This window comes from Hyla sarda, chromosome 1 (genome assembly GCF_029499605.1).
Source record: "Hyla sarda isolate aHylSar1 chromosome 1, aHylSar1.hap1, whole genome shotgun sequence".
Taxonomy (NCBI): Eukaryota; Metazoa; Chordata; class Amphibia; order Anura; family Hylidae; genus Hyla; species Hyla sarda.
The window spans coordinates 266,518,826-266,545,673 of record NC_079189.1 but is presented as its reverse complement, the minus strand read 5'-3'; the positions used below and the strand labels follow the sequence as shown (position 1 = coordinate 266,545,673).

Genomic DNA, 26,848 nt, shown 5'->3' with positions numbered 1-26,848 from the left:
ACCCAGTGTCTTCCTGCAACAAATTCAAATCCCAGATGTTATTGGACTTTTGCTTGTCCAACCTGTTAAGGTCTTTTTAAAACTCTCTGCCAAGATTCCAAAAGTACCCCAATATTCTCTAAGAGCCTATGAAGAAGCTTCTCTATCTGAACAAATTACAACTCTTCTAAAGAATGGATCCTTAATCAAATGTGTATCCCCAGCAAACACTCCTTGTTCCAGTCAAGAAGAAGACCCCAAAAGGACAACCTAAGAAGTTCCGCATTGTACATGATCTTCGTGCCATTAATGCTGCCAATTCTAGATACTCCCATTGTTCCCAATCACTTTTCTCAAGCCTTATCCACCTGTCTGGATCCATGGGTAGGAGTCCATCATAATGGGACTTTACTTCAATACATGGATGACCTTTTACTCTGTGCCACATCGCAAGATGAGTGTGCCACCACTTCACTGGATCTACTATCTTTCCTTGCTTCAATAAACTACAAGGTGTCCCTTGGAAAAGTTTAATGGGCACAACAAAAAGTAGTCTTCCTAGGACATTGTATCTCTCAATGTGTTAAACACCTGGCAGAAGACAGGAAGCAAGCCATACAAGAGACTCCTATACCTACAACTGTCAAGCAACTACAAGCCTTTCATGGTATGATCACATACTGCCAACAATGGATTCCGGATGCCTCAGCACTGATGCAACCTCTGTATGATGCCATTCCAACTATATCTCAGAAGCAACCGCTTTCATGGGAAGCCATACAGTGTTTGAACCGCCTAGAAGACCTTAAGTCCGCTCCTGCACTTGGAACCCCGAACTATGAACTACCGTTTTATCTGTTTCTCTCTGAAACAAAGGGCCATGCCTCTGGAGTCCTTGCAAAAAAATTGAGACCTTTGGTATACTACTCATGCAGACTAGATCCTGTTCTAAAGACCTTTTGGACAAGACCCCGGATAAAGTCAAAGATGCGCAATCCTGAATCCAGCTACCCTGCATCCTCTCTCGAGGGGGGATGATGGAGAAAAACAAATTGAACAAAATGGAGACCTCGGTGACCCTAAGCACAATTGTTTAGAGGTTATGGAAATTGAGACATCATATCTACCAACGGTCCAAGAAACACCATTGGACAATGCAACCTTTACTCTCCACACAGACGGGTCCAGATATGCTCATGAAAGTGGCAACTTCCACAAAGGATACTCTGTGGTTAGCCCATGCGAAGTTCTGCAAGCAAGACAACTCCCTCCCCGTGTTTCAGCACAAGAGGCGGAACTCATTGCCTTAGCTGAAGCCTGCCACATTTTGGAAGGACAAACCACCAGCATCTACACAGACTCTGCCTATGGGCATGGAGTGGCGCTAGACTTTGGATTAAAATGGGCCTTGAGTGGGTACATGACTGCAAGTGGAACCCCTATAAAGAACTTTGAAGCTGTCAGGACCCTGATTGAAGTCTTAAAATTGCCTAAGCAAGTGGCAATCATCAAAGTCAAAGCGCATGGAAGATTCTTCTGAAGAAGCCAAAAGGAAATTTCTTGGCAGACCAAGCAGCTAAAAAAAGACTGCAATACTGTCCCTTGCTGAAGAGGAATCAGGGGTATGCGTGGTGACAAGAAGACAGAAGAAAGGATCAGAAGAATCAGAAGAGGAAAAGGAAAACCCCAGACTCAAGACACTGAAACAGTTCCAAACTCAAGCCTTGGACAAGGGAAAGAGTATATGGGAGAAAAAAGGGAGCTAAATTCAGTGGATCAGACGGCGTATGAAGAAAAGCAAACAAGATTTGTCTTCCCCAAGCCCTTTACCCGGGGGTGACTCAATGGGCTCATGGAGTAACCCACAGAGGAAAAAAACAAATGATCACTTCTATCAATAAAATCTACCTTGCACCAGAAATAACAACACCAATTGAACAATATGTCAACGAATGTGACATTTGCAACACCTGTAACCCTGGAAGAACAGAAGTTACTCTGCTACCCATTTCAGGGAATCCAGATTGACCACATGCAATTGCCCAAAAATGGAAAGTTGAGTACGTGCTAGTAGCAGTGGACATGTTCTCAGGATGGCCAGAAGCCTACCCAGTCACTAATATTACAGCAAAGACTACTGTAAGGAAACTACTAACAGAGCTGGTAGGCAGATTTGGAGTCCCTGAAGTAATTGAAAGAGACCAATGACCGGCTGTCATTGCGGATATTACAAGAAAAACTTTGAAAAATGGTGGGAGCAGACCTCGGACTCCATACCCCATATCATACCGGAGCAGTGGGAAAGTTGAAAGACTGAATGGCACCCTAAAGAAAAAATCCTAAAAGCCAGGAAAGAACTATCCCTTCCATGGCTAGAAGTTATGCCCATAGCTTTGTATTCTGTTAAAAACACACCCCGACAGCCAACAGGCCTAACCCTATATGAGACACTCTTGGGGGGGGGGGTCCCTAAGCTAGGATGTGATTACCCACAGTACCCTCAGTGCAGGAAATGATAGTTTGGTAAAGTTTGTTATTACATTGTGTAATGAGCTGAAATAACACATGTTGCAGCTTTATTCTTCCATTCCAGATCCAAACGCTGAATCAGGAAGTCACAATCTTCAGAGTTTGTTCTCGTGAAAAGACACATGAGGGGGCCACTGGAATCTAGATTTGAAGGTCCTTATCAGGTTCTACTCACATCTCTGACTTCGATGAAACGGGAAGGAAAATCAACATGGATACGCACTGCAAGAGGGTTCCTACACCATGCTCCTGATACACATCCTTTTTCGTTTAAGTGGAGAGCAAACCCAGAAACCTAAGCCCTCCACACTACTGGGCTGACTTGACGATGACCCAAGAGTTGTATCCCTCGTTTTCATAACTCTTCCAGTGCCCAAGTGACTACCTGTGACTACTGTGACATAGTGAATTGTCCCGAGGTGCCAAAACAATGGCTTATGTATGGGGATGACAATTCAATATACAGGTGCGATGGATGACTACTGGGGGAACAACTGATACTATTGGAGAGCAGTGGGATGGAACACAGGGACTGACTGGGACTATAGACCACAGAGTGACAATAGAAGAAAAAACAATAATGGCAAATCCCTACTACATACTGAGAGTGACAATTGGATGTTGCGTAGTCCCCGGTGTAAAGAAAACAATAGTCTCCACTGTAGAGGCCGCATTTCAAACAGGGACAATGTATGTGGATATTGAACCTACTATTTCAGTTTATCTGAACCAAATTGATAAATCAGATCCAAGCATGACTGAGAGAATTCCCCCTAGGAGAACAACCATCCTGTATGCCAATGGTGCAAGTGCAAATCCAGCAGAGTAGGGTGAACATAGAAGTCCCAGGTAAAGGACAAGTCTGAGTACAAAGGGGGGGGGGGGGGGGGCGGTTCACCAGGAGCCGCTCGTCTCAAATCAGTAAAGCATCCCTTGCCCGTTTTTTTTCTCTGCCTGAACCTGGGACTATTAGGCAGAATGCACCATAGGGAGAGATGTCGTGTACGGTAACAAATATCTTTTAGGGGGGAATTGATAGGTATGACCCTTATGTTTCTAATTACTGATCAATGTACTAATGCTAATATGCCATTGCTGCTGTTCCCCCAGTAGTCATCCGTCGCACATGTGTATATTGAATTGTCATCCCCATACATAAGCCATTGTTTTGGCACCTCGGGAAAATTCACTATATCACAGTAGTCAAATTTTAAAGGTAGTCACTTGGGCAGTGGAAGAGTTATCAAAACGTGGGATACAACTCTTGAGTCATTGTCAAGTCAGCCCAGTAGTGTGGTGGAGTCGGATTGAGTTGCTGGGTTTGCACTCCACTTATATGAAAAAGGATATGTATCAGGAGCATGGTGTAGGAACCCTCTTGCAGTGCGTATCCATGTTGATTTTCCTTCCAGTTTCACCGAAGTCAGAGTTGTCAGTAGAACCTGATAAGGACCTCCATATCTAGGTTCCAGCGGCGTCTTTTCACGAGGACATACTCTGCAGATTGTGACTTCCTGGTTCAGCATTTGGATCTGGAATGGAAGAATAAAACTGCAACGTGTTACTTTCAGCTCATTAGACCCCCCAGGGGTTCGTCTTGGGTCCTGTCTTATTTAATATTTTCATTAATGACCTTGAATAGGGGCTGAATAGTAAAGTAGCAATGTTTGCAGATGATACTAAACTCTGTAAAGCGGTAAGCACAATAGAGGACCGTGAACTGTGACAAATGGATCTGGATAGGTTGGAGGTTTGGGCTGGGAAGTGGCAGATGAGGTTCAACACTGATAAATGTAAGGTAATTGACATGGGGAAGAATAATCTGGGCTGGGATTATGTATTAAATGGGAGAACGCTTGGGACGACTGACGTGGAAAAGTACTTAAGAGTCTTAGTTAACAGTAAATTTAGCTGTAGTGACCAGTGTCGGGCAGCTGCTGCCAAGGCAAATAAAATCATGGGGTGCATCAATAGAGTCATAGATGCACACGACAAGGAAATAATTCTACCGCTGTACAAATCACTAGTCAGACCACACATAGAATACTGTGTACAGTACCGGGCACCAGTGTACAAGAAAGATATAGCGGAGCTGGAGAGGGTTTAAAGACGGGCAGCCAGAGTAATACGGGGAATGGGAGGACTACAGTACCCAGAAAGATTATCAGAATTGGGGTTATTTAGTTTAGAAGAAAGAAGGCTTAGGGGAGACCAAATAACTATGTATAAATATATCAGGGGACAGTACAGAGATCTCTCCCATGATCTATTTATACCCAGGACTGTATCTGTAACAAGGGGGCATCCTTTACGTCTAGAAGAAAGAAGGTTTCTACACCAGCACAGATGGGGGTTCTTTACTGTAGGAGCAGTGAGACTGTGGAATTCTCTGCCTGAGGAGGTGGTCATGGTGAACTCTGTAAAAGAGTTCAAAAAGGGGCTGGATGCATTTTTGGAGAATAACAACATCACTGGTTATGTATACTAGATTTATAGGGACAGAACGTTGATCCAGGGATTTATTCTGACTGTCATATTTGGAGTTGGGAAGGAATATTTACCTCGAGTATGAGTTTGTTTTTTTTCTTCCTTCCTCTGGATCAACTCAGTAGGGACTCATTAGGGTTATAGGTTGAACTTGATGGACTCTGGTCTTTTTTCTACCTTATGAACTATGTTACTATGTTATATAAATACATTTTTATGTAGTCTCACATCACTGATTTCCCCTGTAATTTTTGTTGTTAATAGCAACCAATCATAGCTCAGCTTTCATTTCTCAACACTGCTGAGGTTTTATTTCTTATACTGTTGAGGTAAACGGAAAGCTGCACTGCAATTGGTTGCCATTTCTTTTACTGCTGAGGTAAAATGAAAGCTGCGCTGTGATTGGTTGCTATGGACAACAAAGATTTTCTTTTGGACAGCTTATATGACAAATTTGGTTTTTCTCTTATATCAGCAGTGTCACGCCCACTCATCCAATTGCAACCAAACTTCACAGAAACAATCCTCAGCCTATACTTTAGTTTCCCTGAAAATTTGATCAAAATTGGTTGAGCGGTTTAGAAGTCCATAGGGAACATACATACATTTTTATATATATATATATATATATATATATATATATATATATATATTATATATATATATATATATATATATATATATATATATGTATAGATTACTATGCACCTTATGCTCTATACCTTTTGTGCTTTATGCTGCCAATTACTATTATTTTACCACATTTTAGTAATTCTTTAATAAAGATTACTCTGTTTTCTCTTTTTTTGGTTGTTCTATGTATTATATGGATGTCACCATAAATGTGCATATATATATCTGGTATTCCCCCTCTGTTATGGATTATTTAGGTTTATCACTATCTGAAACTAAAATATGTCTCGAAGAAACAGTCATCTCAGAATGATAAGTAAAAGAATAATTAATGCATAAAGTGACTGATCTGCAAAAAATGGCCCGCTGCCCCAGGATTCGGAACATTTTGTTCCGAACGCTTGCAGTGGGCGGTGGGGTCGTGACATCACAGCCACGCTCCTCAATGCAAGTCTATGGGATAAAGTGTGACAACACGACCATTCTGCCTGCACCTAGCGTTCTAAACGAACGCTGGGGTGGCTGCGCAGTGATCGCGTTGATCCCAGTGGCGGAACCCCCATGATCAGACATCTTATCCTTAATCCTTTGGATAGAGGATCAGATGTCTAGGGACGGAGTACCCCTTTAACTTGTTGGGGACGGAGGTTGACAGGTATTCCCTTGTGTCCTGGTACATAAGGACGGAGGGCGTACCTTTACGCCTGTTGGAATTTCGGTCCCCCGCCATGCGCCGGGTGGGGACTGGATCGGGATGACTGCTGATATGTATGAGACCCCCCATGTCGGCTATCTCGCAAATCGCCGGTCAATTCAGACAGGCAGAGATTCCAGGCCAAAAATAAGAATGATCGAAGCTGTCAGCGATAGCTCCGACCATCCTAAAGGGTAGGAGTAAAGTGGCAGCCACCTCCTCCTATCCCCTGCCATTGTTCGGTCAGTACGACTGACCAATGACAGTTGGGGGCGGGGGGTTAAAGTTAATTTCCTCCACTCTGCCCACTGATGTCCGGGCAGAGCGGGTGGGGGGGGGGACATGTGCGGCGAGGGGGGTCACCATGGCCAGCTTACCGGACCAGCGGCCGCATGGAGCATTGATGTCATCAGAGCAGCGGCGGCAGGAGTGCGGCCAGAAAGTGCGACGGTGGAAGAGGCTGCAGTAAAGATCGCCGGTAAGTGATCTTCACTGTGGCCTTCTAAAAGTTGCAAAACTAGAACTCCCAGCATGCCCAGACAGCCTTTGGCTGCAACATTTGGAGGACCACAGTTTGGAGACCAGTGTGCAGTGGTCTCTAAACTGTGGTCTTCCAGATGTTGCAAAACTACAACTTTCAGTATGCACTGACTGTCTGGGCATGCTGGGAGTTGTAGTTTTGCAGCATCTGAAGTGGCACAGTTTGGAGACCACTATACGGTGGTCTCCAAACTGTAGCCCTCCAGATGTTGCAAAACTACAATTCCCAGCATGCCCAGACAGTAAGGGATGCTGGGCGTTTAGTTCTGCATTATCTGTCCATTCATATGTTGCAGAACTATAACTCCCAGCATGCCTGGGCAGTCTGGGCATGCTTGGAGTTGTAGTTTTGCAACATCTGGGGGGCTACAGTTTGGAGACCACTACTTAGCAGTCTCCAAACTGTTCTTCCCCAGTTTTTGCATAACTCTAACTCCTAGCATGCCCAGACTGTCCAGGCATGCTGGGAGTTGTAGTTCTGCAACATCTGAAGGGCCAGATATTTCAGAACTACACACCCAGCATCCCTGACTGTCTGGGCATGCTGGGAATTGTAGTTTTGCAACAGCTGTAGGCAAACTGGTTGGGAAACACTGATCTAGAGTCTGTTTCCTAACTCAGGGAATCACTGAGCTAGAGTCTGTTTCCTAACTCAGTGGTTCCCCACCAGTGTGCCTACAGCTGTTGCAAAACAACAACTCCCAGCATGTATGGTCTGTGCATTCTGGGAGTTATAGTTTTGCAACAGTTGAAGGTTTGGGGTGCCCCCCCATGTGAATGTACAGGGTATATTCACATGGGCTGGGGGTTTACAATGGGTTTCTTTCTACAAGTTTTAGCTACAGCTCAAACGCTCAGCGGAAAACTCACTGTGAACCCCCGCCTGTGTTAATGTACCCTAAAAACACTACACTAACACATAATAAAAAGTAAAACACTAGATATACATATACACCCCCTTACACGTCTCCCCCCCCCCCAATAAAAAACATCTCATACAGCGATATTTCCCAAACGGAGCCTCCAGCTGTTGCAAAACAACAGCTCCCAGTATTGACGGACACCCATTCCTTGTCCTGGAAGGCTGGGAGTCTTGCAACAGCTGGAGGCACCCTGTTTGGGAAACATTGCTGTAGGGTTTTGGTGGAGACAAGCCCTATCCTTGTATCCGGGTCCGCCCCTATTGCAAATTCCTAATTTGGGCCTCAAATGCACATGGCGCTCTCTCACTTCAGAGCCCTGTCGTATTTCAAGGCAAAAGTTTAGTGCCACATGTGGGGTATTTCCATACTCAGGAGAAATTGCGTTACAAATTTTGTGGGGATTTTTCTCCTTTTGTCCCTTATAAAAAGGTAAAGTTGGGGGCTACACCAGCATGTTAGTATAAAAAAACAAAAAACATTTTCACACTATCATGCTGGTGTTTCCCCATACTTTTCATTTTCACAAAAGGTAAAAGGAGAAAAAGGCCCCCAAAATTTCTAACGCAATTTCTTCCGCGTACGGAAATACCCCATATGTGGATGTAAAATGCCCTGCAGACTAACTACATGGCTCAGGAGTGAGAGAGAGCGCCATATACATTTGAGGCCTAAATTGGTGATTTTCAAAGAGGTGGCTGATCGTTACAGCGATTCTGACATAAACGCAGAAAAAAAAAAAAAACACCCACATGTATAGGGGAATAGTGAGCCTTAACACCCCACAGGTCTTTAACAAATCTTTGTGAAAGTTGGACATGAAAATTTTAAACGTGTTGTTTTTTCCCCTGAAATGCTGGTTTTACCCCAAATTTCTCATTTTCACAAGGGGTAATAGGAAAAAAGCCTCCCAAAATTTGTAACACCATTTATCCTGAGAATGGAAATACCCCATATGTGGATGTAAAGTGCTCTGCGGGCGAACTAGAGAAGGAGCGCCATTTTGCTTTTGGAGAGAGAATTGGGCTGGAATTGAAGGCCATGTGTGTTTACAAAGCCCCCATGGTGCCAGAACAGTGGACCCCCTCCACATGTGACCCTATTTTGAAAACTACACCGCTCACAGAATGCAATAAGGCGTACAGTGAGCATTTATGCCCCACAGGTGTCTGACAGATTTTTGGAACAGTCGTCCGTAAAAATTAAAAATGTTATTTTTCACTTGCACAGCCTACTGTTCCAAAGATCTGTCAAACGCCAGTGGGGTGTAAATGCTCACTGCACCCCTTATTAAATTCTGTGACGGGTGTAGTTTCCAAAATGGGGTCACATGTGTTGGGTCCACTGTTCTGGCACCATGGGGGCTTTGTAAACGCACATGGCGCCCGACTTCAATTCCAACCAAATTCTCTCTCCAAAAGCCCAATGGCGCTCCTCTTCTGAGCATTGTAGTTCGCCCGCAGAGCACTTTACATCCACATATGGGGTATTTCCATACTCTGAAAAAATGGGGTTACAAATTATTACCTGGGGTAACGCCAGCATTTTATTGAAAAACATTTTTAATTTATTTTTACGCCCCAATTTAACGAAAGTTGGTCAATAACCTGTGGGGTGTTAAGGCTCAATGTACCCCTTGTTATGTTCCTTGAGGGGTTTATTTTCCAAAATAGTATGCCATGTGATTTTATTTTTATTGTTCTGGCATCATGGGGGCTTCCTAAATGCGACATGCCCCCCAAAAACCATTTCAGCAAAATTTGCTTTCCAAAAGCCCAATGTCGCTCCTTCCCTTCTGAGCCCTCTAGTGCACCCACAGAGCACTTTACATCCACATATGAGGTATTTCCTTAATCGAGAGAAAATGAATTACAAGTTTTGAGTGGCCTTTTTACCTTTTACCCCTTGTAAAAATAAAAATTTTAGTGTAAATAAATGGAGATTTTGATTTTTCTCCTCCATTTTGCTGCTATTCCTGTGAAACACCTAAAGGGTTAACCTTTTGAATACTTAACTGGTCCCTGAAAGATTTAGAAATTTTCGGGAAAAATTGGAAAATTGCTGCTATACTTTGAAGCCCTCTGATGTCTTCAAAAAGTTAAAACATGTAAACTTTATGATGCAAACATGAAGTAGACATATTGTATTTGTGAATCAATATATAATTTATTTGACATGTCCCTTTTCCTTACAAGCAGAGTGCTTCAAAGTTAGAAAGTTTTGTAATTTTTCTCCAAGAAATGATGCATATCAACATAAATTTACCACTAACAAAGCAGAATATGCCACAAAAAAACAATCTCGGAATCAAATTTATAAGTAAAAGCATCCCAGAGTTATTAATGCATAAAGTAATAGAGGTCAGATTTGGAAAAAATGCTCCCGTCCTTAGGGTTATAATGGGCTCCGTCCCCAAGGGGTTAAGGTCAAAATGGGCTTAGTCCTTAAGGTGTTAAAGTTAGAGTAACAGCCCAGAAAAAACTAAAAGTTTTAATTGACCAGCTCCATCCCATGATCCATACTTTGTTTCCAGATGGTGCATTAGATCTTGGCTCATAGAGCATGAAAATTAAGTTAAAGTGGTACTTCGCCCACTAGACATCTTATCCCCTATCCGCCACTGGGGACCCCCGCAATCTTTCCTGCAGCACCTGTTTGTTATCAGCAGCATGGAGCGATCAGATCAGACTTCAATCAGACATCTTATCCCCTATTCTTTGGATAGGGGATAAGATGTCTAGGGGCGGAGTACCCCTTTAAGCATCTACCTTGGCCTACCTAGTCACCAGACTTAAATATTATTGATCCTTAGTGGGTCATTTTTCAGAGCACGGTTGGGAGTAGATTCCCACCAACTGCTTCAGTCAAGGAATTCACATCTGTATCCATTAAGAGTGAAACATAATTAAGTGATCAAAATTGACATAAATTCTGTTTGTGATTAATATTTGTCTACCCATTAACGTATTTTAGCTGTACTATGAGCAAAAGGGACCTACGCCTTATTAATAAAAATGTGTGATCTTTAGTTGGTGTTCCTATTATTTTGTTCAACCTGTAGACATGAATAAAAAATGTGAGCAGAATTTGAAATTATTGTATGTCAGAACATTGAACAGTTTCCCATTTTATTTTAAAAATGTTGTTAGTTGTTTCTCACTATCCCCTTGACTGTTTCACACTAGTATTCCATCAGGTTGCTGTTGCCGGGGTCTGCTGCATTTTTGCCTTGAATTACCTTCTTACCCTAAATGTCACAATTGCTTTTTTTTTCTTGAACAGCTTACTAGTAACTATATTCATCATTCTCCATCTCTGGTTTAGAGACTCACATACCTTGGTTCAGCTTACATCGTTTATGACATTGAACAAGTTCCAGCCTTTTCATGTGTCCATTTCAAGCAATACTCTACTGTTGATGGTGAGTTTTCAGTTCACTGGGGGAGAATTATTATAGTCTGTGCAGAAGAAAAATTGACCAGTTGCCCATAACAACCAATTAGATTACTTCTTTCATTTTTGAAAAGGCCTCAGAAACATGAAAGAAGCAATCTGATTGGTTGCCATGGGTAACTGGTCAACTTGGTTTTGATAAATCTCACCCACTGTATTAAGTATTTTTTAATTGCAATGTCATTAATAAATCTTAAATATTATGCATTTCATACCAGGATTTTCACAGCCACTTGACTCGCAGTGAAGTAGTGGGTTACCTTGGTGGGCGCTGGGACACCAACAGCCAATGTAAGTATTCTTTTGTTCTTAGTACTTGATTCAGTTGTTATTAATCACAATAGGTATTGTGAATGAACAAACTATAACTCTTTTTACAGTGTTAACTGTGCTGCGTGCTTTTCCTTGTCGCTCCCGCCTGAGAGATACAGAGACTGCTGCAGCAGTAGAAGAAGAGGTAATGTTTGAAAGAATTAGATTTAAAAAGAATGAGAAATTCAAAAGAAAGATGTATTTATCATACCTCACCCCAACTATTCAGTTTAAATGGGTTGTCTGGTGAGACACGATTCATCCCCTATACACAGGATTGAGGTTAAAGGGGTACTCCACTAGAAAACATGTTCTTTTAAATCAACTGGTGCCAGAAAGTTTACAGTTTTGCAAATTACTCCTATTAAAAAATCCCAATCCTTCCAGTACTGATCAGCTGCTGTATAATACACATGAAGTTCTTTTCTTTTAGAATTTCTTTTCTGTCTGACCACAGTGCTCTCTGCTGACACCTCTATCCATGTCAGGAACTGCCCAGAGGAAAAGAGGTTTGCTATGGGGATTTGCTCCTGCTCTGGACAGTTCCTGACATGGACAGAGGTGTCAGCAGAGAGCACTGTGGTCAGGCAGAAAGGAAATTCAAAAAGAAAAGAACTTCCTGTGTATTATTCAGCAGCTGATAAGTACTGAAAGGGTTAAGATTTTTTAATAGAAGTAATTTACACATCTGTTTAACTTTCTGGAGCCAATTGATTTAAAAGAAAATGTTTTCCAGTGGAGTACCCCTTTAAGTGTCTGATCATGGAAGGGCCAATCGCTCAAGTAGCTCTCCAGCTGTTACAAAGCTTCAACTACCATCATGTCTGGAGAGCTTCAGACATAATGGGAGTTGTAGTTTTCTAACAGCTGGAGATACATAATGATACACAATTATATAATGACTCACAGAAGATGTTTTCTCTTTTTCTTCATCTGATGAGATGCCAGGTCTTCTTTCAGCTACATCTTCCCTCTGCTGAATCTGAAAATCACTTTGTATGCAGATCCTCATCCCCTGTATGAAGACAATAACCCTGCAAGACACTGTTCTCCCTAAATATAACCCTGCCAAAGATCATGTCCTCTGAAAATAATACTGCCTCACACTGATTCTTCTGTTTGGCTGAATGTCATCCCTATACTGTCTTCCCCCAGACCCATCTTTCTTCTCCTTCAGATCCCTTAGGGCTCGTCCACACTGCAGACATTCAGCCATAGGAATGTCCGCTAAAAGCAAGTGCAGCTGGCAATGCAGTCTGATGGTCTGATGTCCATTCCACCCTCAGAATTTCACTGCACTGTGCAGCAGAATTCCATAAAAAATAATGGAACTCTGCTGCAATCGTATTTCCACAGTGGAATTCTGCCAAAGGAATTTCTGTAATGTGAACGAGCCCCAGACCACTTAGTCCTCCTCAAGACCCATCTTTCCCCTTCTTTTTCAGACTTTTAAGGCCCCCCCAGACACCTTCGCCTCCCCCGACCCCTATGTCCTCCTCCAGACCCGTCTACCCCCTCAGACCCCCCTTTGACCCCTCCTCCTCCACACTTTTTCGTCACCTATCAGACCCTTCTCTCCCCTCCTTCTTCACAATCCTCTGGCCCATGCAGACCTATCTTTTCCCTCTTCCTTCACAATCCTCTAGCCCCTGCAGACCCCTCTATCTCCTCCTCCTCCAGTGTCTTCTGGCCCCTGCAGACCCCTCCTCCACAATCCTCTGACCACCTGCAGACCACTATGTCTGCTCCTTCTCCACACTTTTCAATCACCCATCAGACCCCTCTTCCTTCACAATTCTCTGGCCCCGCAGACCCCTCTGTCACCTCCTTCCCCACAGTCCTCTGTCCCCTCCTCCTCCACACTCTTCTATCACCCATCATACCCCTCTGTCCCTTCTTCTTTCACAATCCTCTGGCCCCCGCAGGCCCCTCTGTCCTCTCTTTCCCCACAGTTCTCTGGCCCCTGCAGACCCCTCTCCTCCACAATCCTCTTGCCCCTGCAGACCTCTCTGTCCCCTCCTTTACAATCCTCTGGCCCCTGGTCCCCTCCTTCTCCACAGTCTTCTGTCCCCTCCTCCTCCACACTCTTCCATCACCCATCAGACCCCTCTGTCCTCTCCTTCCCAACAGTCCTCTGGCCCCTGCAGACCCCTCTGTCCTCTTCTTCCCCACAGTCCTCTGGCCCCTGCAGACCCCCTCTGTCCTCCCCTTCCCCACAGTCCTCTGTCCCCTGCAGACCCCTCTGTCCCCCCCTCCTCAAATCCTCTGCCCCCCCAGACCCCTCTGTTCTCTCCTTCCCCACAGTCCTCTGGCCCCTGCAGATCCCTCTGTCTCCCTTACTCCACAAACCTCTGTCCCCTGCAGACCCCTCTGTCCCCTCCTCCACAATCTTTTGGCCCCCATAGACCCCATTGTTCGCTCCTCCATAATCCTCTAGCCCCCACTGACTGTCCCCTCCACTTCCACAATCCTCTGCACCCCCTCCCCCTTTCCCACTCACCTTGCAGAAGAAGGCTCAGTGGGCTGCAGGTCTCGGCGGCAGCCATTAGTGTAGCTCCGGGTTCCTTTCTTGCTCTGAACAAAGCAGCCAGGGCAGGGACACGTCCGTGACGTCAAGGGCGTGCCTGTGCCCTCCTCCACAATCCTCTGACCCCCGCAGACCCCTCTGTCCCCTCCTCCTCCAAACTCTTCCATCACCCATCAGACCCCACTGTCTTTCTTCACAATACTCGGGCCCCCGCAGACCACTCTGTCTCCTCCATCCCCACAGTCCTCTGGCCCCTGCAGACCACTCTGTCCCCCCTTCTGTGCGACCAGAGAAGGGGACCTCGCGGAGGAGAGAGCGGCAAGAAACCGCATCTGTTTTATAAGAATTTTTTTATTTTTTGTATTTAAGAAGTCTGGCGCCAGGGCAGATAGACGGCCCTTCTGTATTCTAATTTAATTCTTCCAGCACATAGGCAGAATAAGACAGTAGAACCACTTGTATGTATGTATGTAGTGCACACAGGTAGGTAAAAAAAAAAAAAGTATTCATTTATGCGATAGCCACCATGTTAAATCCATGGATGTAGACACTGCCAAATTCCACAAATAGCAATGTTTCCATAGCCCACACATTAGCTGCAGGGGTCTTTACAGTCATGACCACAAACTTTGCTGGTTCAGTGTTTTTAGATGTTTTTTTTTTTAAACTGAAATGTGAATTTTCATATATATATATATATATATATATATATATATATATAAGTCAAGACAAAACACAATCAACGTCCAAAGGGCCGAGACCCAGGAGCCAAAACAGGGTACAAACAATAATAGAGAAACAATAACAAATAATAGGGAATAACCATCTTATAAGGATACCACAATAGCATAAGAGCGAGTTCAAAAAATAAAACAAAACAAAGTCAGAATCGGGACAGAGGACCCAAACCATAGCATAACCCATCTTGACATAAACGCACCACAAACAACGGAGGTGAGGGGGGGGGGGAACACAAGACAGACAAACAAATGAACCACTAAGGGAAGGGGAAGGGGGGGGGGGAAAGGGAGAGGAGAGAAAGAGGAAGAAGAGGAGAAAAAAAAAGAAAGGACAGATCGGAAATAAAGAATCAAGGAGGTTGCCGATCCGAGAAGTGATCCCACGGCTCCCAGACAGAAAGGAAAGAGGGGATAGAGTTATTCAGAGAAGCAGTAAGAAATTCCAGGGAGCGGATTTCCCAAATACGAACCAGTAAATCATGCTCAGAGGGAGGAAGTGTTTGTTTCCAGCACTTGGCAATAAGAGTCTTGGCAGCTAAAACAATATGCATAAAGAGTTTAAAGGGCATTTTAGACAAAGTAGGATGAGAGAGGTAAAGGAGATAAACCAGAGGATCCAGAGGGACCGAGACACCCAGGGCCCCGAGTAGAAGGTGTTGCACCTTTTTCCAATAGTCTGCCAGAAGGGGACAAGACCAGTAAATATGAAAGACCATGCCCAAAACCACCCCACAGCGCCATCACTGAGGAGGAATAGAAGGGTTAAGTCTATTCAAAACTTCAGGGGTGTGGTACCAGCCCATAAGCAACTTATATTGGGTTTCCTTGCAAGCAGTACATATAGAAGCTCTGGATGCCCTTTACCAAATCACCCTCCACTGGGGCAAGGTAATGGTAGTATTCAAGACTTCCTCCCAATGGGCCATATAACGGTGAGACGGGCGTTTACCGTGTAAAGGAAAGACCGTAGAGGAGAGAGAAAGGAGAGGACAGTCGGAACCTCCGAGAACAATAACCCCAAACATACCGAGAAAAACCCATAGGACTTAAAAGAGGGGAGGGTGAAACAGTTGATACAGCAGGGGACCAAAGGAGAGAGTTAGGGTGGACAGGGGCCAGCCACAGCTTTTCAAGCTCCATCCAGCGAGTATCAGCATGGTATGTAGACACGAGGTGGCTCAAATGAGCAGCCCAATAATACTTTGCAACATAAGGGACAGCTAAACTGCCCATATTCCGACCAGCCATCATAACAGACATCGGCAAACGATGCCTCTTCCCGTCCCAAATAAAGCGGAAAACAGCCAACTGAAAAGAGTGAATGGCCGACAACGGAACCCGGAACGTCTCGAAAAAATAGAGTAGCTTTGGAAGGATCGTCATCTTGACTGCCGCGATGCGGCCGAAAAAGGAGATATATTGTGACCGCCATTTGTCAAGAAGAGCCCTAAGATCCCTAAAGAGGGGGAGGTAGTTAGTAGAATAAAGAGAGAAAGGCACATAAGTGATTAGCCAAAATCTTGGAGAATAGCTTCAAATCAGAATTAAGGAGGGCAATGGGTCTATAACTGGAGCAATCATGGGGGTCCTTTCCAGGCTTGGGAATCAAGGTAATTAAAGAATGTAGAAAAGTCTGCGGGATCCCCTCCCCCCCATAAAGGAGTTAAAAAGAGGAACAAGTTTAGGAACAAGTGTAGAGAAGAAGGTCTTATAATATAAGTATGTAAATCCGTCCGGACCCAAGGAGCAACCAGCAGGAAGGGATTTAAGGACGCCCGAGATCTCCTCCTCTGTGATCGGAGCATTAAGGACCCCAAGGTCTGCCTCAGACAGGGTAGGCAAGCAGCATCGGGAGAGGTAAGCATTTAGAGCAGCATCACGGTCTCCAGGTGCGGACGGAAGCTGAGAAGGAAGGGAGTAGAGACCAGAGTAATAGTCAACAAAGAGGTGAGAAATAGCAGCAGGGTGATAATGAAGGACACCCGAAGAATCTTAAATGGCCGACAGAGATTGGGCAACCACACGGTCCCGCAAGCGCCTGGCTAACATAGTATGGGCTTTATTCCCCTTCTCTTAAAAATGCTGTTAGGCATAGAGCAGCTGCCTTTCAACCCTATGAACAGCCAGGTCACCCAACTGGGAACGAGCAGCCACCAATCACCACAGGGTCGAGACTGAGGGAGTGGACAGTAAGAGAGATTCAAGGTGGGCAATCTGTGTTCTGAGTTCCTGGGAGCGAGTCAGAGCGTCACGTTTCATTCGTACACCCAGTGCTATACAGCGTCCATGTACTACCAATTTATGAAACTGAGCCCTAGTTAACAGCAAAGTAATCAGATGAACACTTCTGAATCGACTCCCAAAAAGGCAGTGATTTGAGGAGGGAGTCATTGAGACGCCAATGACAACTCCGGAGAGAAGAAGGGGAGGAAGAGAAAGAAAGGAGGACAGGACAGTGATCAGACCAGGAGATACAGTCCAGAGAAGCATCAGATAGCATGCGCACCATGGGAAGATTACCATAGAAATAATCTATGCGTGTGTGCAGTTTGTGAGGGTGAGAATAGAAGGTAAAAGAACGCTCGGTCGGATGGTTGATCCTCCATCAATCATATAAAGAAGAAGTCCGTATTAACCCCAAAAAAGGGTAGCCAGATGCAATACAGAGTGACGGTCTAGGGAAGGAGAAAAAAAAAAGCTTAAAATTACCCCCTAGCAACCAGGCAGAAGAGGGGTATCTATGTAGTTTAGCAAGGACTCGACGCAAAAACGATATCTGCGACGCGTTAGTGGTATAAACATTACAGAGTAGCAAAGGCATCCCTCCCAGGATCCCCTCCAGCACCACATAATGCCCCTGCGGGTCGAGAAAGGTAAAGGAGACTTGAAGCGGACAGGATCTAGAGATAAGAATTGTAACCCCAGCTACCTTCCTATCATTAACAGCAGAATAAGCCTGAGGATAGAGGTGGTGCAGAAATTGGAAGGATCCAGTATGGTCAAAATGCGTCTCCTGAAGAAAGAAGATATCAGCCCCCTGGGAGACCAACTCCCTCTGCAACAAGCGCCTCTTAGAGGGAGAATTAAAGCCCTTAAAGGGGTACTCCAGTGCTTAGACATCTTATCCCCTATCCAAAGGATAGGGGATAAGATGCCTGATCCCAGGAGTCCCGCCGCTGGGGACCCCCGGGATCATGCACGCGGCACCCCGTTTGTAACCCCGTGTTCGCTCCGGGACTGATTACCAGCGACTACAGGGCGGGCGGCGTGTCACGTCATGCCCCCACCCCCGTGTGATGTCACGCTCCGCCCCTCAATGCAAGCCTACGGGAGGGGGCGTGATAGCTGTCTGATTGCAAACGGGGTGCCGTGTGCATGATCCCGGGGGTCCCCAGCTGCGGGACTCCCGCGATCAGGCATCTTATCCCCTATTCTTTGGATAGGGGATAAGATGTCTAAGCACCGGAGTACCTTTAACATTCAAAGAGACGCACTTGACCATAATGGAGGTAGAGGGGAGGACAGAGCAAATGAAGGCACATACTTACAAGGTCCAATTGATAGACCAGAGAACGCCACTGGAGGGAGCGTGCGAGGTACAATCCCTGTAGGAGAGAAGAGGGAAAAACAGAACCTAGAGGAAAAGAAAAACAGTGAGATCAAGGGAGACAGAGGGACACAAAAGGGCTGACAAACTGACAACAACAAACAAACATAACAACATGAGACAAACAAAAAACAGAGCACATCAACAAAGTGAACCATTGACCAACTAGCCAATGCGGAGGCCAAGACCACCGAAGTGGGCAAGAAACCGGAGGAATTAGCGGTCCATTGTTAATCAATAGCGGTCGCCGTCAAATCTGCACACTGCTCCAAGGCTATAGCAAAAGAACGTAAACATAATAACCAAGCAAGTGAAAATAAACCATAGGTAACCAAAAAATGCAAATCCACCAGGGTAAAGAGAACAAGCAAAATACAACAGTTACAGCAGGAGATCAGAGCCCACAGTATAGTGTCAGGGAGACCCTTGTAATAACAGAATCCCAAACAAGTGCGGCAAGGGAAAGTCACAGGACTGCAAACAATGTTTCAAGGGGGTCTCCTTGTGGGGCTGCCAAGGTCCCGAGGGGGAGATTTCTTCCCCGACTTCCTCTGGGTGTCCGATCGTCGGGACCGGACAGGCTGCCAAACAGGGGGCAGAGGGGGAGGGGGAGTCAAGTCCCCATCCACCAACTGGGGCACCGGCAAGTCCAAGGCAGAGCAGAAGGGGGCCAGATCAGAAAAAGAGCGAAGAACAGCAGAGCATCCATCTTTGCGGGCATGTAGGGCAAATGGAAAGTTCCACCGATAGGCCAACTGGTGAGAACGAAGAACAGCAAGCAAAGGTTGGAGCATCCGTCGCTTTCGTAGCGTGAGCCAGGAAAGGTCTTGGTAGAGCTGGATAGGGGTACCATTAAAGGGAAGGTTCTGAAGAGACCTAGCCTTGGCCATGATGGCTTCCTTGATCTGGAAGTCGTCCACACAGCAGATAACATCCCTCGGGTTGCCGGATGTAGACTTGGGGCGGAGGGCCCTGTCTGGCCTATCCAATTTGATACTGTGAGAAGACTGTTCCTCCAGGATAGGATTAAAGATGGCTTCAAGAGTGGCATGAAGATCCTCCTCATGGGTGGCCTCCGGCAGCCCCTCACCCTGATGTTGTTGCGCCGGCCCCTGTTGTCCAAATCCTCCACATGGGCATGTAGGTCACAGAGGAAGTCTGTCTGAGAGGAGATGGTAGCATGGAGTTGGGCGATGTAGGTCCTAGTGGTGTCATGAGCTTCCTCTAAACCTTCCACTCTTTCAGAGACATGTTGCAAATCCTGGCGCATGGCCGATATCTCTGCCCTACAGGTATCTTTAACTTCGGCAGTGAGCGTACGAAAGTCCTCTTTAGTTGGAATTTGGGAAAGGAGCAAACTAAAGTCCGGCAGAGAGAACAGAAGAGCAGGAGGGAGCAGGATGGTCATCCCAAGAAAGGGACGGGGTTCCTGGGGGCGGGAATGAAGAGCCCTGTGCAGGTGAGGAGGCCCCTGGAGGGGACAGGTGGGGGGCACTGGCCTCCATATTGTCGTGGGCCCGAGGCCATTGCGGTTTAGGGGGCACAGGTGGAGCCGCACAGCCTGAGGTAGAGCCCTGGGGGCGAGAGCAGAGGGATACAGGAGACCCTGGCATCCGGAGCGGTACAGAGCAGTCCCAGCAAGGGGGACACAGGGCAGGGGCATCCCAATCCTCCTGGGGAGCAGGGTGAGGAGGTAGAGGCCCGGAGCGATGGGCAGAGCTGCTGGACCCTAGGGCTGAAGGAGGATGGCGGCAGGCCCGTGACCAATGAGACCCAAGATGGCAGGTCCGCGGCAGGAGAGGGATGCTGGAGCCCTGCTGGAGGGGACGGTTGGGCCGCACCAGCGAGGCAGGGAAGCGCAGCCGGGTCACAGGGGGAGTCACTCACCACCTCAACCGGCTGTGCAGGATTGGAGGCAGGCGACACTGCAAGGGCCTCAGGCAAAGCCAGAAGTTGCACGTGCTGTGCAGCAGCACTGGGAGTCGGCGGCCGGGGAGTCCCAGTGAACCCAGGGAGAAAGGCAGGAACCGGCCGTAGACTTCAGGCAGGTGCCCCGTGGCAGTCCGGAGTCCGGGCAAGAGGAGCTCGTGGGTCCGCAGTTCAGGGAGCGGTGAGTCTCTGGGAGCGGAGGCCCTGAGCCGGGCCCGTAATTGCGGGCGGTGGAGGAGGCCGGAGGTGCCGTCAAGTACCGGGCGGATGCCTCCGGGGGTGAGATGATCTGTCCGGCCAGTGGGGGGAGGCTTCTTGAGTCCTTTGGGGGTCTTCCCCATCTAATGAGGCAGGGTCACCGGGCTACAGGGCTCATACAGTGGCCATAGGAGCGGGAGCTTCCTCAGCAGGCAACCATTTCAGTCAGTGCCAGGCCATGCCCCCCCCCAACCCCCGTTTTTAGATGTTTTATTCAGCTGTTTCTATGGCATCTTTCTTCTCCTTCAGAACCCTAAGGGCTCTTCCACACTGCAGCCGTAGGAACGTTCGCTGAAAGCAAGTGCTGCTGGCAGTACAGTCGTACAGAATTCACTCTTCCCCGCTGACTGTCCCTTCCACTTCCAGACTCCTCTGCACATCCCTCCCACTTTTCCACTCACTTTGCAGAAGAAAGCTCAGAAGGCTCCAGGTCTCGGCAGGTGAAACTCCGGGTTCCCCTCCTGCTCGGAACGAAGCAGCCGGGGCAGGGACATGTCTGTGATGTCAGGAGCATGCCTTCGCACGGAAGTCTGCCACTCTAAATGTTTCAGTGTCTCTGCCCTGGCACAATGTAATTGGCACCAGGGGACCAGCCCAGAGTTATGCGCGACCAGAGAAAGGGGCCTTGCAGGGGAAAGAGCGGCAAGAGCCGCATTCGTTTTATAAGAATTTGTATTTATTTATTTTTTTAAATCTGGTGCCGGGGTACAGTCATGACCACAAGCTGGTTCAGTGTTTTTAGATGTTTAGGTCAGATATTTCTATGGTTATGAAATACTTGTGGGGTAAAATTGTTCTCATCACCCCTACATTCTCCTCAGGGTAGGGTACTTTCTGTATCTGGGGTCACTTTTGAATGTTGTGTTTTTGTTTTATTTTACTCTAAAATTATTTAACTGCCAGCTACTAATACATCCGAAAGAAACCTAGGTGAATGAAGCTCTATGACTCTGGGGCCCCAAAGTATTTCATGGCAACCATTTAGAACTACTTATGGGGTATTTCCATAGTCAGGAGAAATTGCATAATACATTTGGAGGGCTTATTCTTCTTTAGTGTAAAAAATCTACTTTTTAATTTTAACAAGCCATTTTCCAAAAGCCCGTGGGGTCTAAATGCTCCCTGCACTCTATGATACATTTTTTGAGGGCTTAGTTTCCAAATTGGGGGGCACTTGATAGGGTATATAACCACTGTAGGCAGTGGCGTTGCTAGGGTTGGTGTCACCCGGTGCGGTAGAAAATGGTGTCACCCCCATACCTCCCCCCTCCCCCAGTAAGTTTTTAGCCTGTTGTGACAGACACCACTGTTGTAGCGCATTGTGAGAAATTCCAGCATAATAATCAGATATACCAGTTGCCACAGAATGGGAAAGTGTTAAAGAAGTTTTCACCATTTAAATATACAGCTCCCAGAATTACTTAAAGGGGTACTCCACTGGAAAACATTTACTTTTATATCAACTGGTGCCAGAAAGTTAAACAGATTTTTAAATTACTTCTATTTAAAATCTTAATACTTACAGTACTTATAAGCTGGTGTATGCTCCACAGGAAGTTGCGTAGTTCTTTCCAATCTGACCACAGTGCTATTTGCTGACACCTCTGTCCATGTCAGGAACTGGCCAGAGCAGGATAGGTTTGCTATGGGGATTTGCTCCTACTATGGACAGTTCTTGACATGGACAGAGGTGTCAGTACAGAGCACTGTGGTCAGACAGAAAAGAAATTAAAAAAGAAAATAACTTCCTGTGAATCGCTTATACAGCAGCTAATAAGTACTGGAAGGATTAAGATTTTTAAATAGAAGTAATTTACAAATCTGTTTAACTTTGTAGCACCAGTTGATTAAAAAAAATGTTTTCCAGTAGAGTACCCCTTTGAGCAGTGGTGAGGTTATGCTGGGAGTTGTAGTTTCACTGACCATAACTGTAGAACTGACAAGCGACTACAGCTCTGATAGGACATAGAGAGGACAATGATATCAGTGACTACAGGTGACGTCTTCTCTATAGTAAGGAGAATACACAATGATATCAGTGACTACAGGTGACGTCTTCTCTACAGTCTTCCCTTATCTAAATCAGATGGTACATACCGCCTGGTCCAGCTAAAACTTCTGTCTGTAGAATGTGACGTCCAGACGTCTCCTCACTATGTCAGCGCATTCTCATCCTCTATATGAAAACAATTATTATTATTATAAACCTGCCAGACACTGTATCCTCTAAATATAATACTACTATACACTATACTCTTTGATAATAAACCTTCCATACACCATACCCACTGAATATAATACTACCACACACTGCACATTCTGAATATAATACCAACACATACTGTACATTCTGAATATAAATCTGCCACATACTGTACCCCTGAATATAAATCTGCCACATACTGTACCCCTGAATATAAATCTGCCACATACTGTACCCCTGAATATAATACTACCACACACTGTACATTCTGAATATAATACCAACACATACTGTACCCTCTGAATATAAATCTGCCACATACTGTACCCCTGAATATAATACTATCACATACTGTACCCTCTGAATATAAATCTGCCACATACTGTACCCCTGAATATAATACTATCACATACTGTACCCTCTGAATATAATACTACCACACACTGTACATTCTGAATATAATACCAACACATACTGTACACTCTGAATATAAATCTGCCACATACTGTACCCCTGAATATAATACTATCACATACTGTACCCTCTGAATATAATACTACCATATACTGTACCCTCTGAATATAAATCTGCCACATACTGTACCCCTGAATATAATACTATCACATACTGTACCCCTGAATATAATACTATCACATACTGTACACTCTGAATATAATACCAACACATACTGTACACTCTGAATATAATACCAACACATACTGTACACTCTGAATATATTACTACCACCCACTGCGCCCTCTGAATATAATACTTCCACCCACTGTGCCCTCTGAATATAATACTACCACAAACTGCGCCCTCTGAATATAACGTTGCCATACAGTGCACTCTCTGAATATAATACCACAACCGCAGTAACACCCCTCAACATCCGTTAGCTGATGCTATTACCACGGGAGGGGGGTATTGGTGGTGTTGCTAGTGGATGATCGGGGTGCTACTACTGGGGGGGGGGGGGTGTTGCTGAAGGATGATGAGGGTGCTAATGGCCATCCCCCCTGGCAGTATCACCCCCATCATCCATCGGCAGGATCATCCTCCTGGCAGGAGCACCGCCAACATCCACCATCAGGATCTGCTGATGGAGGTGCCGCTGGGGGGGGGGGGGGTAGTTGCTGGCGGATGATGAGGGTGCTATTGCCAGGGGGGGGAGCATTAGGTAGGCAGCAGTTCCCCCACATTAGGTAGGTAGCAGTTTCCCCACATTAGGTAGCATCTTTTCCCCACATTAGGCAGCATTGATTCCCCACATTTGGTACCAGTTTCCCCACATTAGGTAGGTACCAGTTACCCCACATTAGGTAGCAATTTCCCCATATTAGGTAGCACAGATTCCCCACATTAGGTATCAGTTTCCCCACATTAGCTAGCATAGACCCCCCACATTAGGTAGCATAGACTCCCCACATTAGGTATCATAGACTCCGCACATTAGGTAGCATAGACTCCGCACATTAGGTAGCATAGACTGCCCACATTAGCTAGCATAGACCCCCACATTAGGTAGCATAGACTCCGCACATTAGGTATCATAGACTCCGCACATTAGGTATCATAGACTCCGCACATTAGGTATCATAGACTCCGCACATTAGGTAGCATAGACTCCCCACATTAGGTAGCATAGACTCCCCACATTAGGCCGCAGGTTCCCTTGCAGGTTCCCCACAATGCGTCAAAGTCTCCCCACACACGCACACACACAAAAAAAAAAAAAAAAACACATACAACACAGAGAGACACACACACAAACACACACAGTCAGAGAGACACACACTCACAGACAGACACACAGAGTCACACAGAGTCACACACACAGTCACACAAACACACAGTCACACACAGAGTCACACAAATACACAGAGTCACACAAATACACAGAGTCACACACACACTCAGAGAGACACACACTCACAGACAGACACACAGAGTCACACACACACACAGTCACACAAACACACAGTCACACACAGAGTCACACAAATACACAGAGTCACACACACACACACACAGTCACACACACAAACATAGATAGAGACACACACACACACTCACCCATCCAGCGCAGCGATCCTTCTCACCGGGCGCAATGCGAGTGACGTAACTGACGTCCCCTTGCGCGGCCATGCGGTATGACGTCAGGCCGGCGCAGACGTGGGAGCGGAGGCCGGGCACAGTACTGGTGAAGGTGAGATGGGGGGCGTGATGACGGACGGGCGCACTGAAAGGGGGGGGGGGGGTTGCTAATGGACGGGTGCACCGCACACACAGCACAGGGGGGGTGCTGACGGATGGGAGGCCGGTCGGGCACATAGGGGGGTGTCAGTGTAGCTGGGGAGGGGGTGTGGGTGCTGCGGAGCGTCTTGATGTCACCCCATTAGGTTGGTGTCACCCGGTGCGGGCCGCACCCCCCGCACCCGGGTCGCAACGCCACTGACTGTAGGCCTCATATGTTCATGGTGCTCTTACTCCTGTTGTGCACCTGCACAGCTCTTTACTTTACATCCACATATGGGGTATTTTCTTACTTGGGAGAAAATTGGTTACACATTTTGTGTGGCCTAGGGGTGTAAATACTCACTGCACCCCTTGTTACAATCCTGAAGGGTGCAGTTTCAAAAAAAGTGTCACATGTAGAGGGTGACAGTTACAAGTAGGGTACCACTGTTCTGGCACCATGGGGGCTTCGTAAACACAACATGGCCCCCGACTATCATTCCAGCGAAATCCTCTTTCAAAAAGCCCAATGTTGCTCCTTCCCTTCGAGCCCTATTTAACACCCGCACAGCACTTTACATCCACATATGGTGTATTTTCTCACTCAGTAGGGGGCAGGAGCTCTGCATTCAGGGCTTGTGACAAAGTCAGCCGCTGTTCTCTTATAGGAGGACGTGCACGCTGGGGAACCAGCTAAGTTGCACCCGTTTAGTAGAGAGTAGGGATAATTGGCTAGAGAAAATGGCACATGAGGATACAGGAGCACATACGCTCAATTAGAACAGGTCATGGCTGCCCACGATTAAAGGGGTATTCCAGGCCAAAACTTTTTTTTATATATCAACTGGCTCCAGAAAGTTAAACAGATTTGTAAATTACTTAGATTAAAAAATCTTAATCCTTCCAATAGTTATTAGCTTCTGAAGTTGAGTTGTTGTTTTCTGTCTAACTGCTCTCTGATGACTCACGTCCCGGGAGCTGTGCAGTTCCTATGGGGATATTTTCCCATCATGCACAGCTCCCGGGACGAGACATCATCAATGAGCAGTTAGACAGAAAACTTCAGAAGCTAATAACTATTGGAAGAATTAAGATTTTTTAATAGAAGTAATTTACAAATCTGTTTAACTTTCCGGAGCCAGTTGATATATAAAAAAAAAAGTTTTTGCCTGGAATACCCCTTTAATAGAGCATGTCAGGAATGTCCACGCTGGTAACCCAGATGTGTTGGTTTTCTAAGGACTGGAGACTGTTCAAGTACCAAGGGACGGCGGTGATCGCCATAAGATACTTCAGCAGAAAGAATTGGCCTGGATCCTGAGAACCAACACCCTGGCCCACCAGGGTTGAATGATAAAAATTTTATTTATTGGTTCAAACATTAAAAAGACAAATAAATGTAAAAAATTTAGAGAATATGGCACAAACAATAGGCAGAAGCAGAAAAATTGTGAGCCTAGTGTTGGATGTACATAGTGAATCCGGACATAGCACAAAAGCTTAAAATGACTTGCAAATGGTGGCATTCCAAATTTTCTGGTGAAACGTACATTGGGGAAGGTAGTGCAGTGGTCTGGATTACATAACTGCTGGATTCCTGTTTTTTCCTTATTTATGCCTGCTATTCTTCAACTTTACTTGCAATATTCTTACTTGCCTAGTGTTTATAGGGCTACAGCCCTTATATTTCTATGGTTTATGTAAATTATTTGGAATACCGTCATTTGCAAGTCATTTTCAGTTGCTGTGCTATGTCCGGATTCACTATGTATATCCAACACTAGCCTCATCATTTTTCT

At 45.8% G+C, this 26,848-nt stretch overlaps 1 protein-coding gene across 8 annotated transcripts in view; it reads left to right on the top strand.

Annotated features, from left to right (window-relative positions):
• The window catches only part of MPND (MPN domain containing), a 358,148-nt gene that overhangs the window by 289,531 nt on the left and 41,769 nt on the right, over positions 1-26,848 (top strand). For all 8 annotated transcript variants that reach the window (XM_056571957.1, XM_056571964.1, XM_056571983.1 and 5 more), the window contains 3 exons: positions 11,107-11,203; positions 11,454-11,526; positions 11,616-11,692. In XM_056571957.1, the coding sequence (XP_056427932.1) occupies positions 11,107-11,203; positions 11,454-11,526; positions 11,616-11,692 (247 nt within the window). The remainder of the gene's footprint in view (positions 1-11,106; positions 11,204-11,453; positions 11,527-11,615; positions 11,693-26,848) is intronic.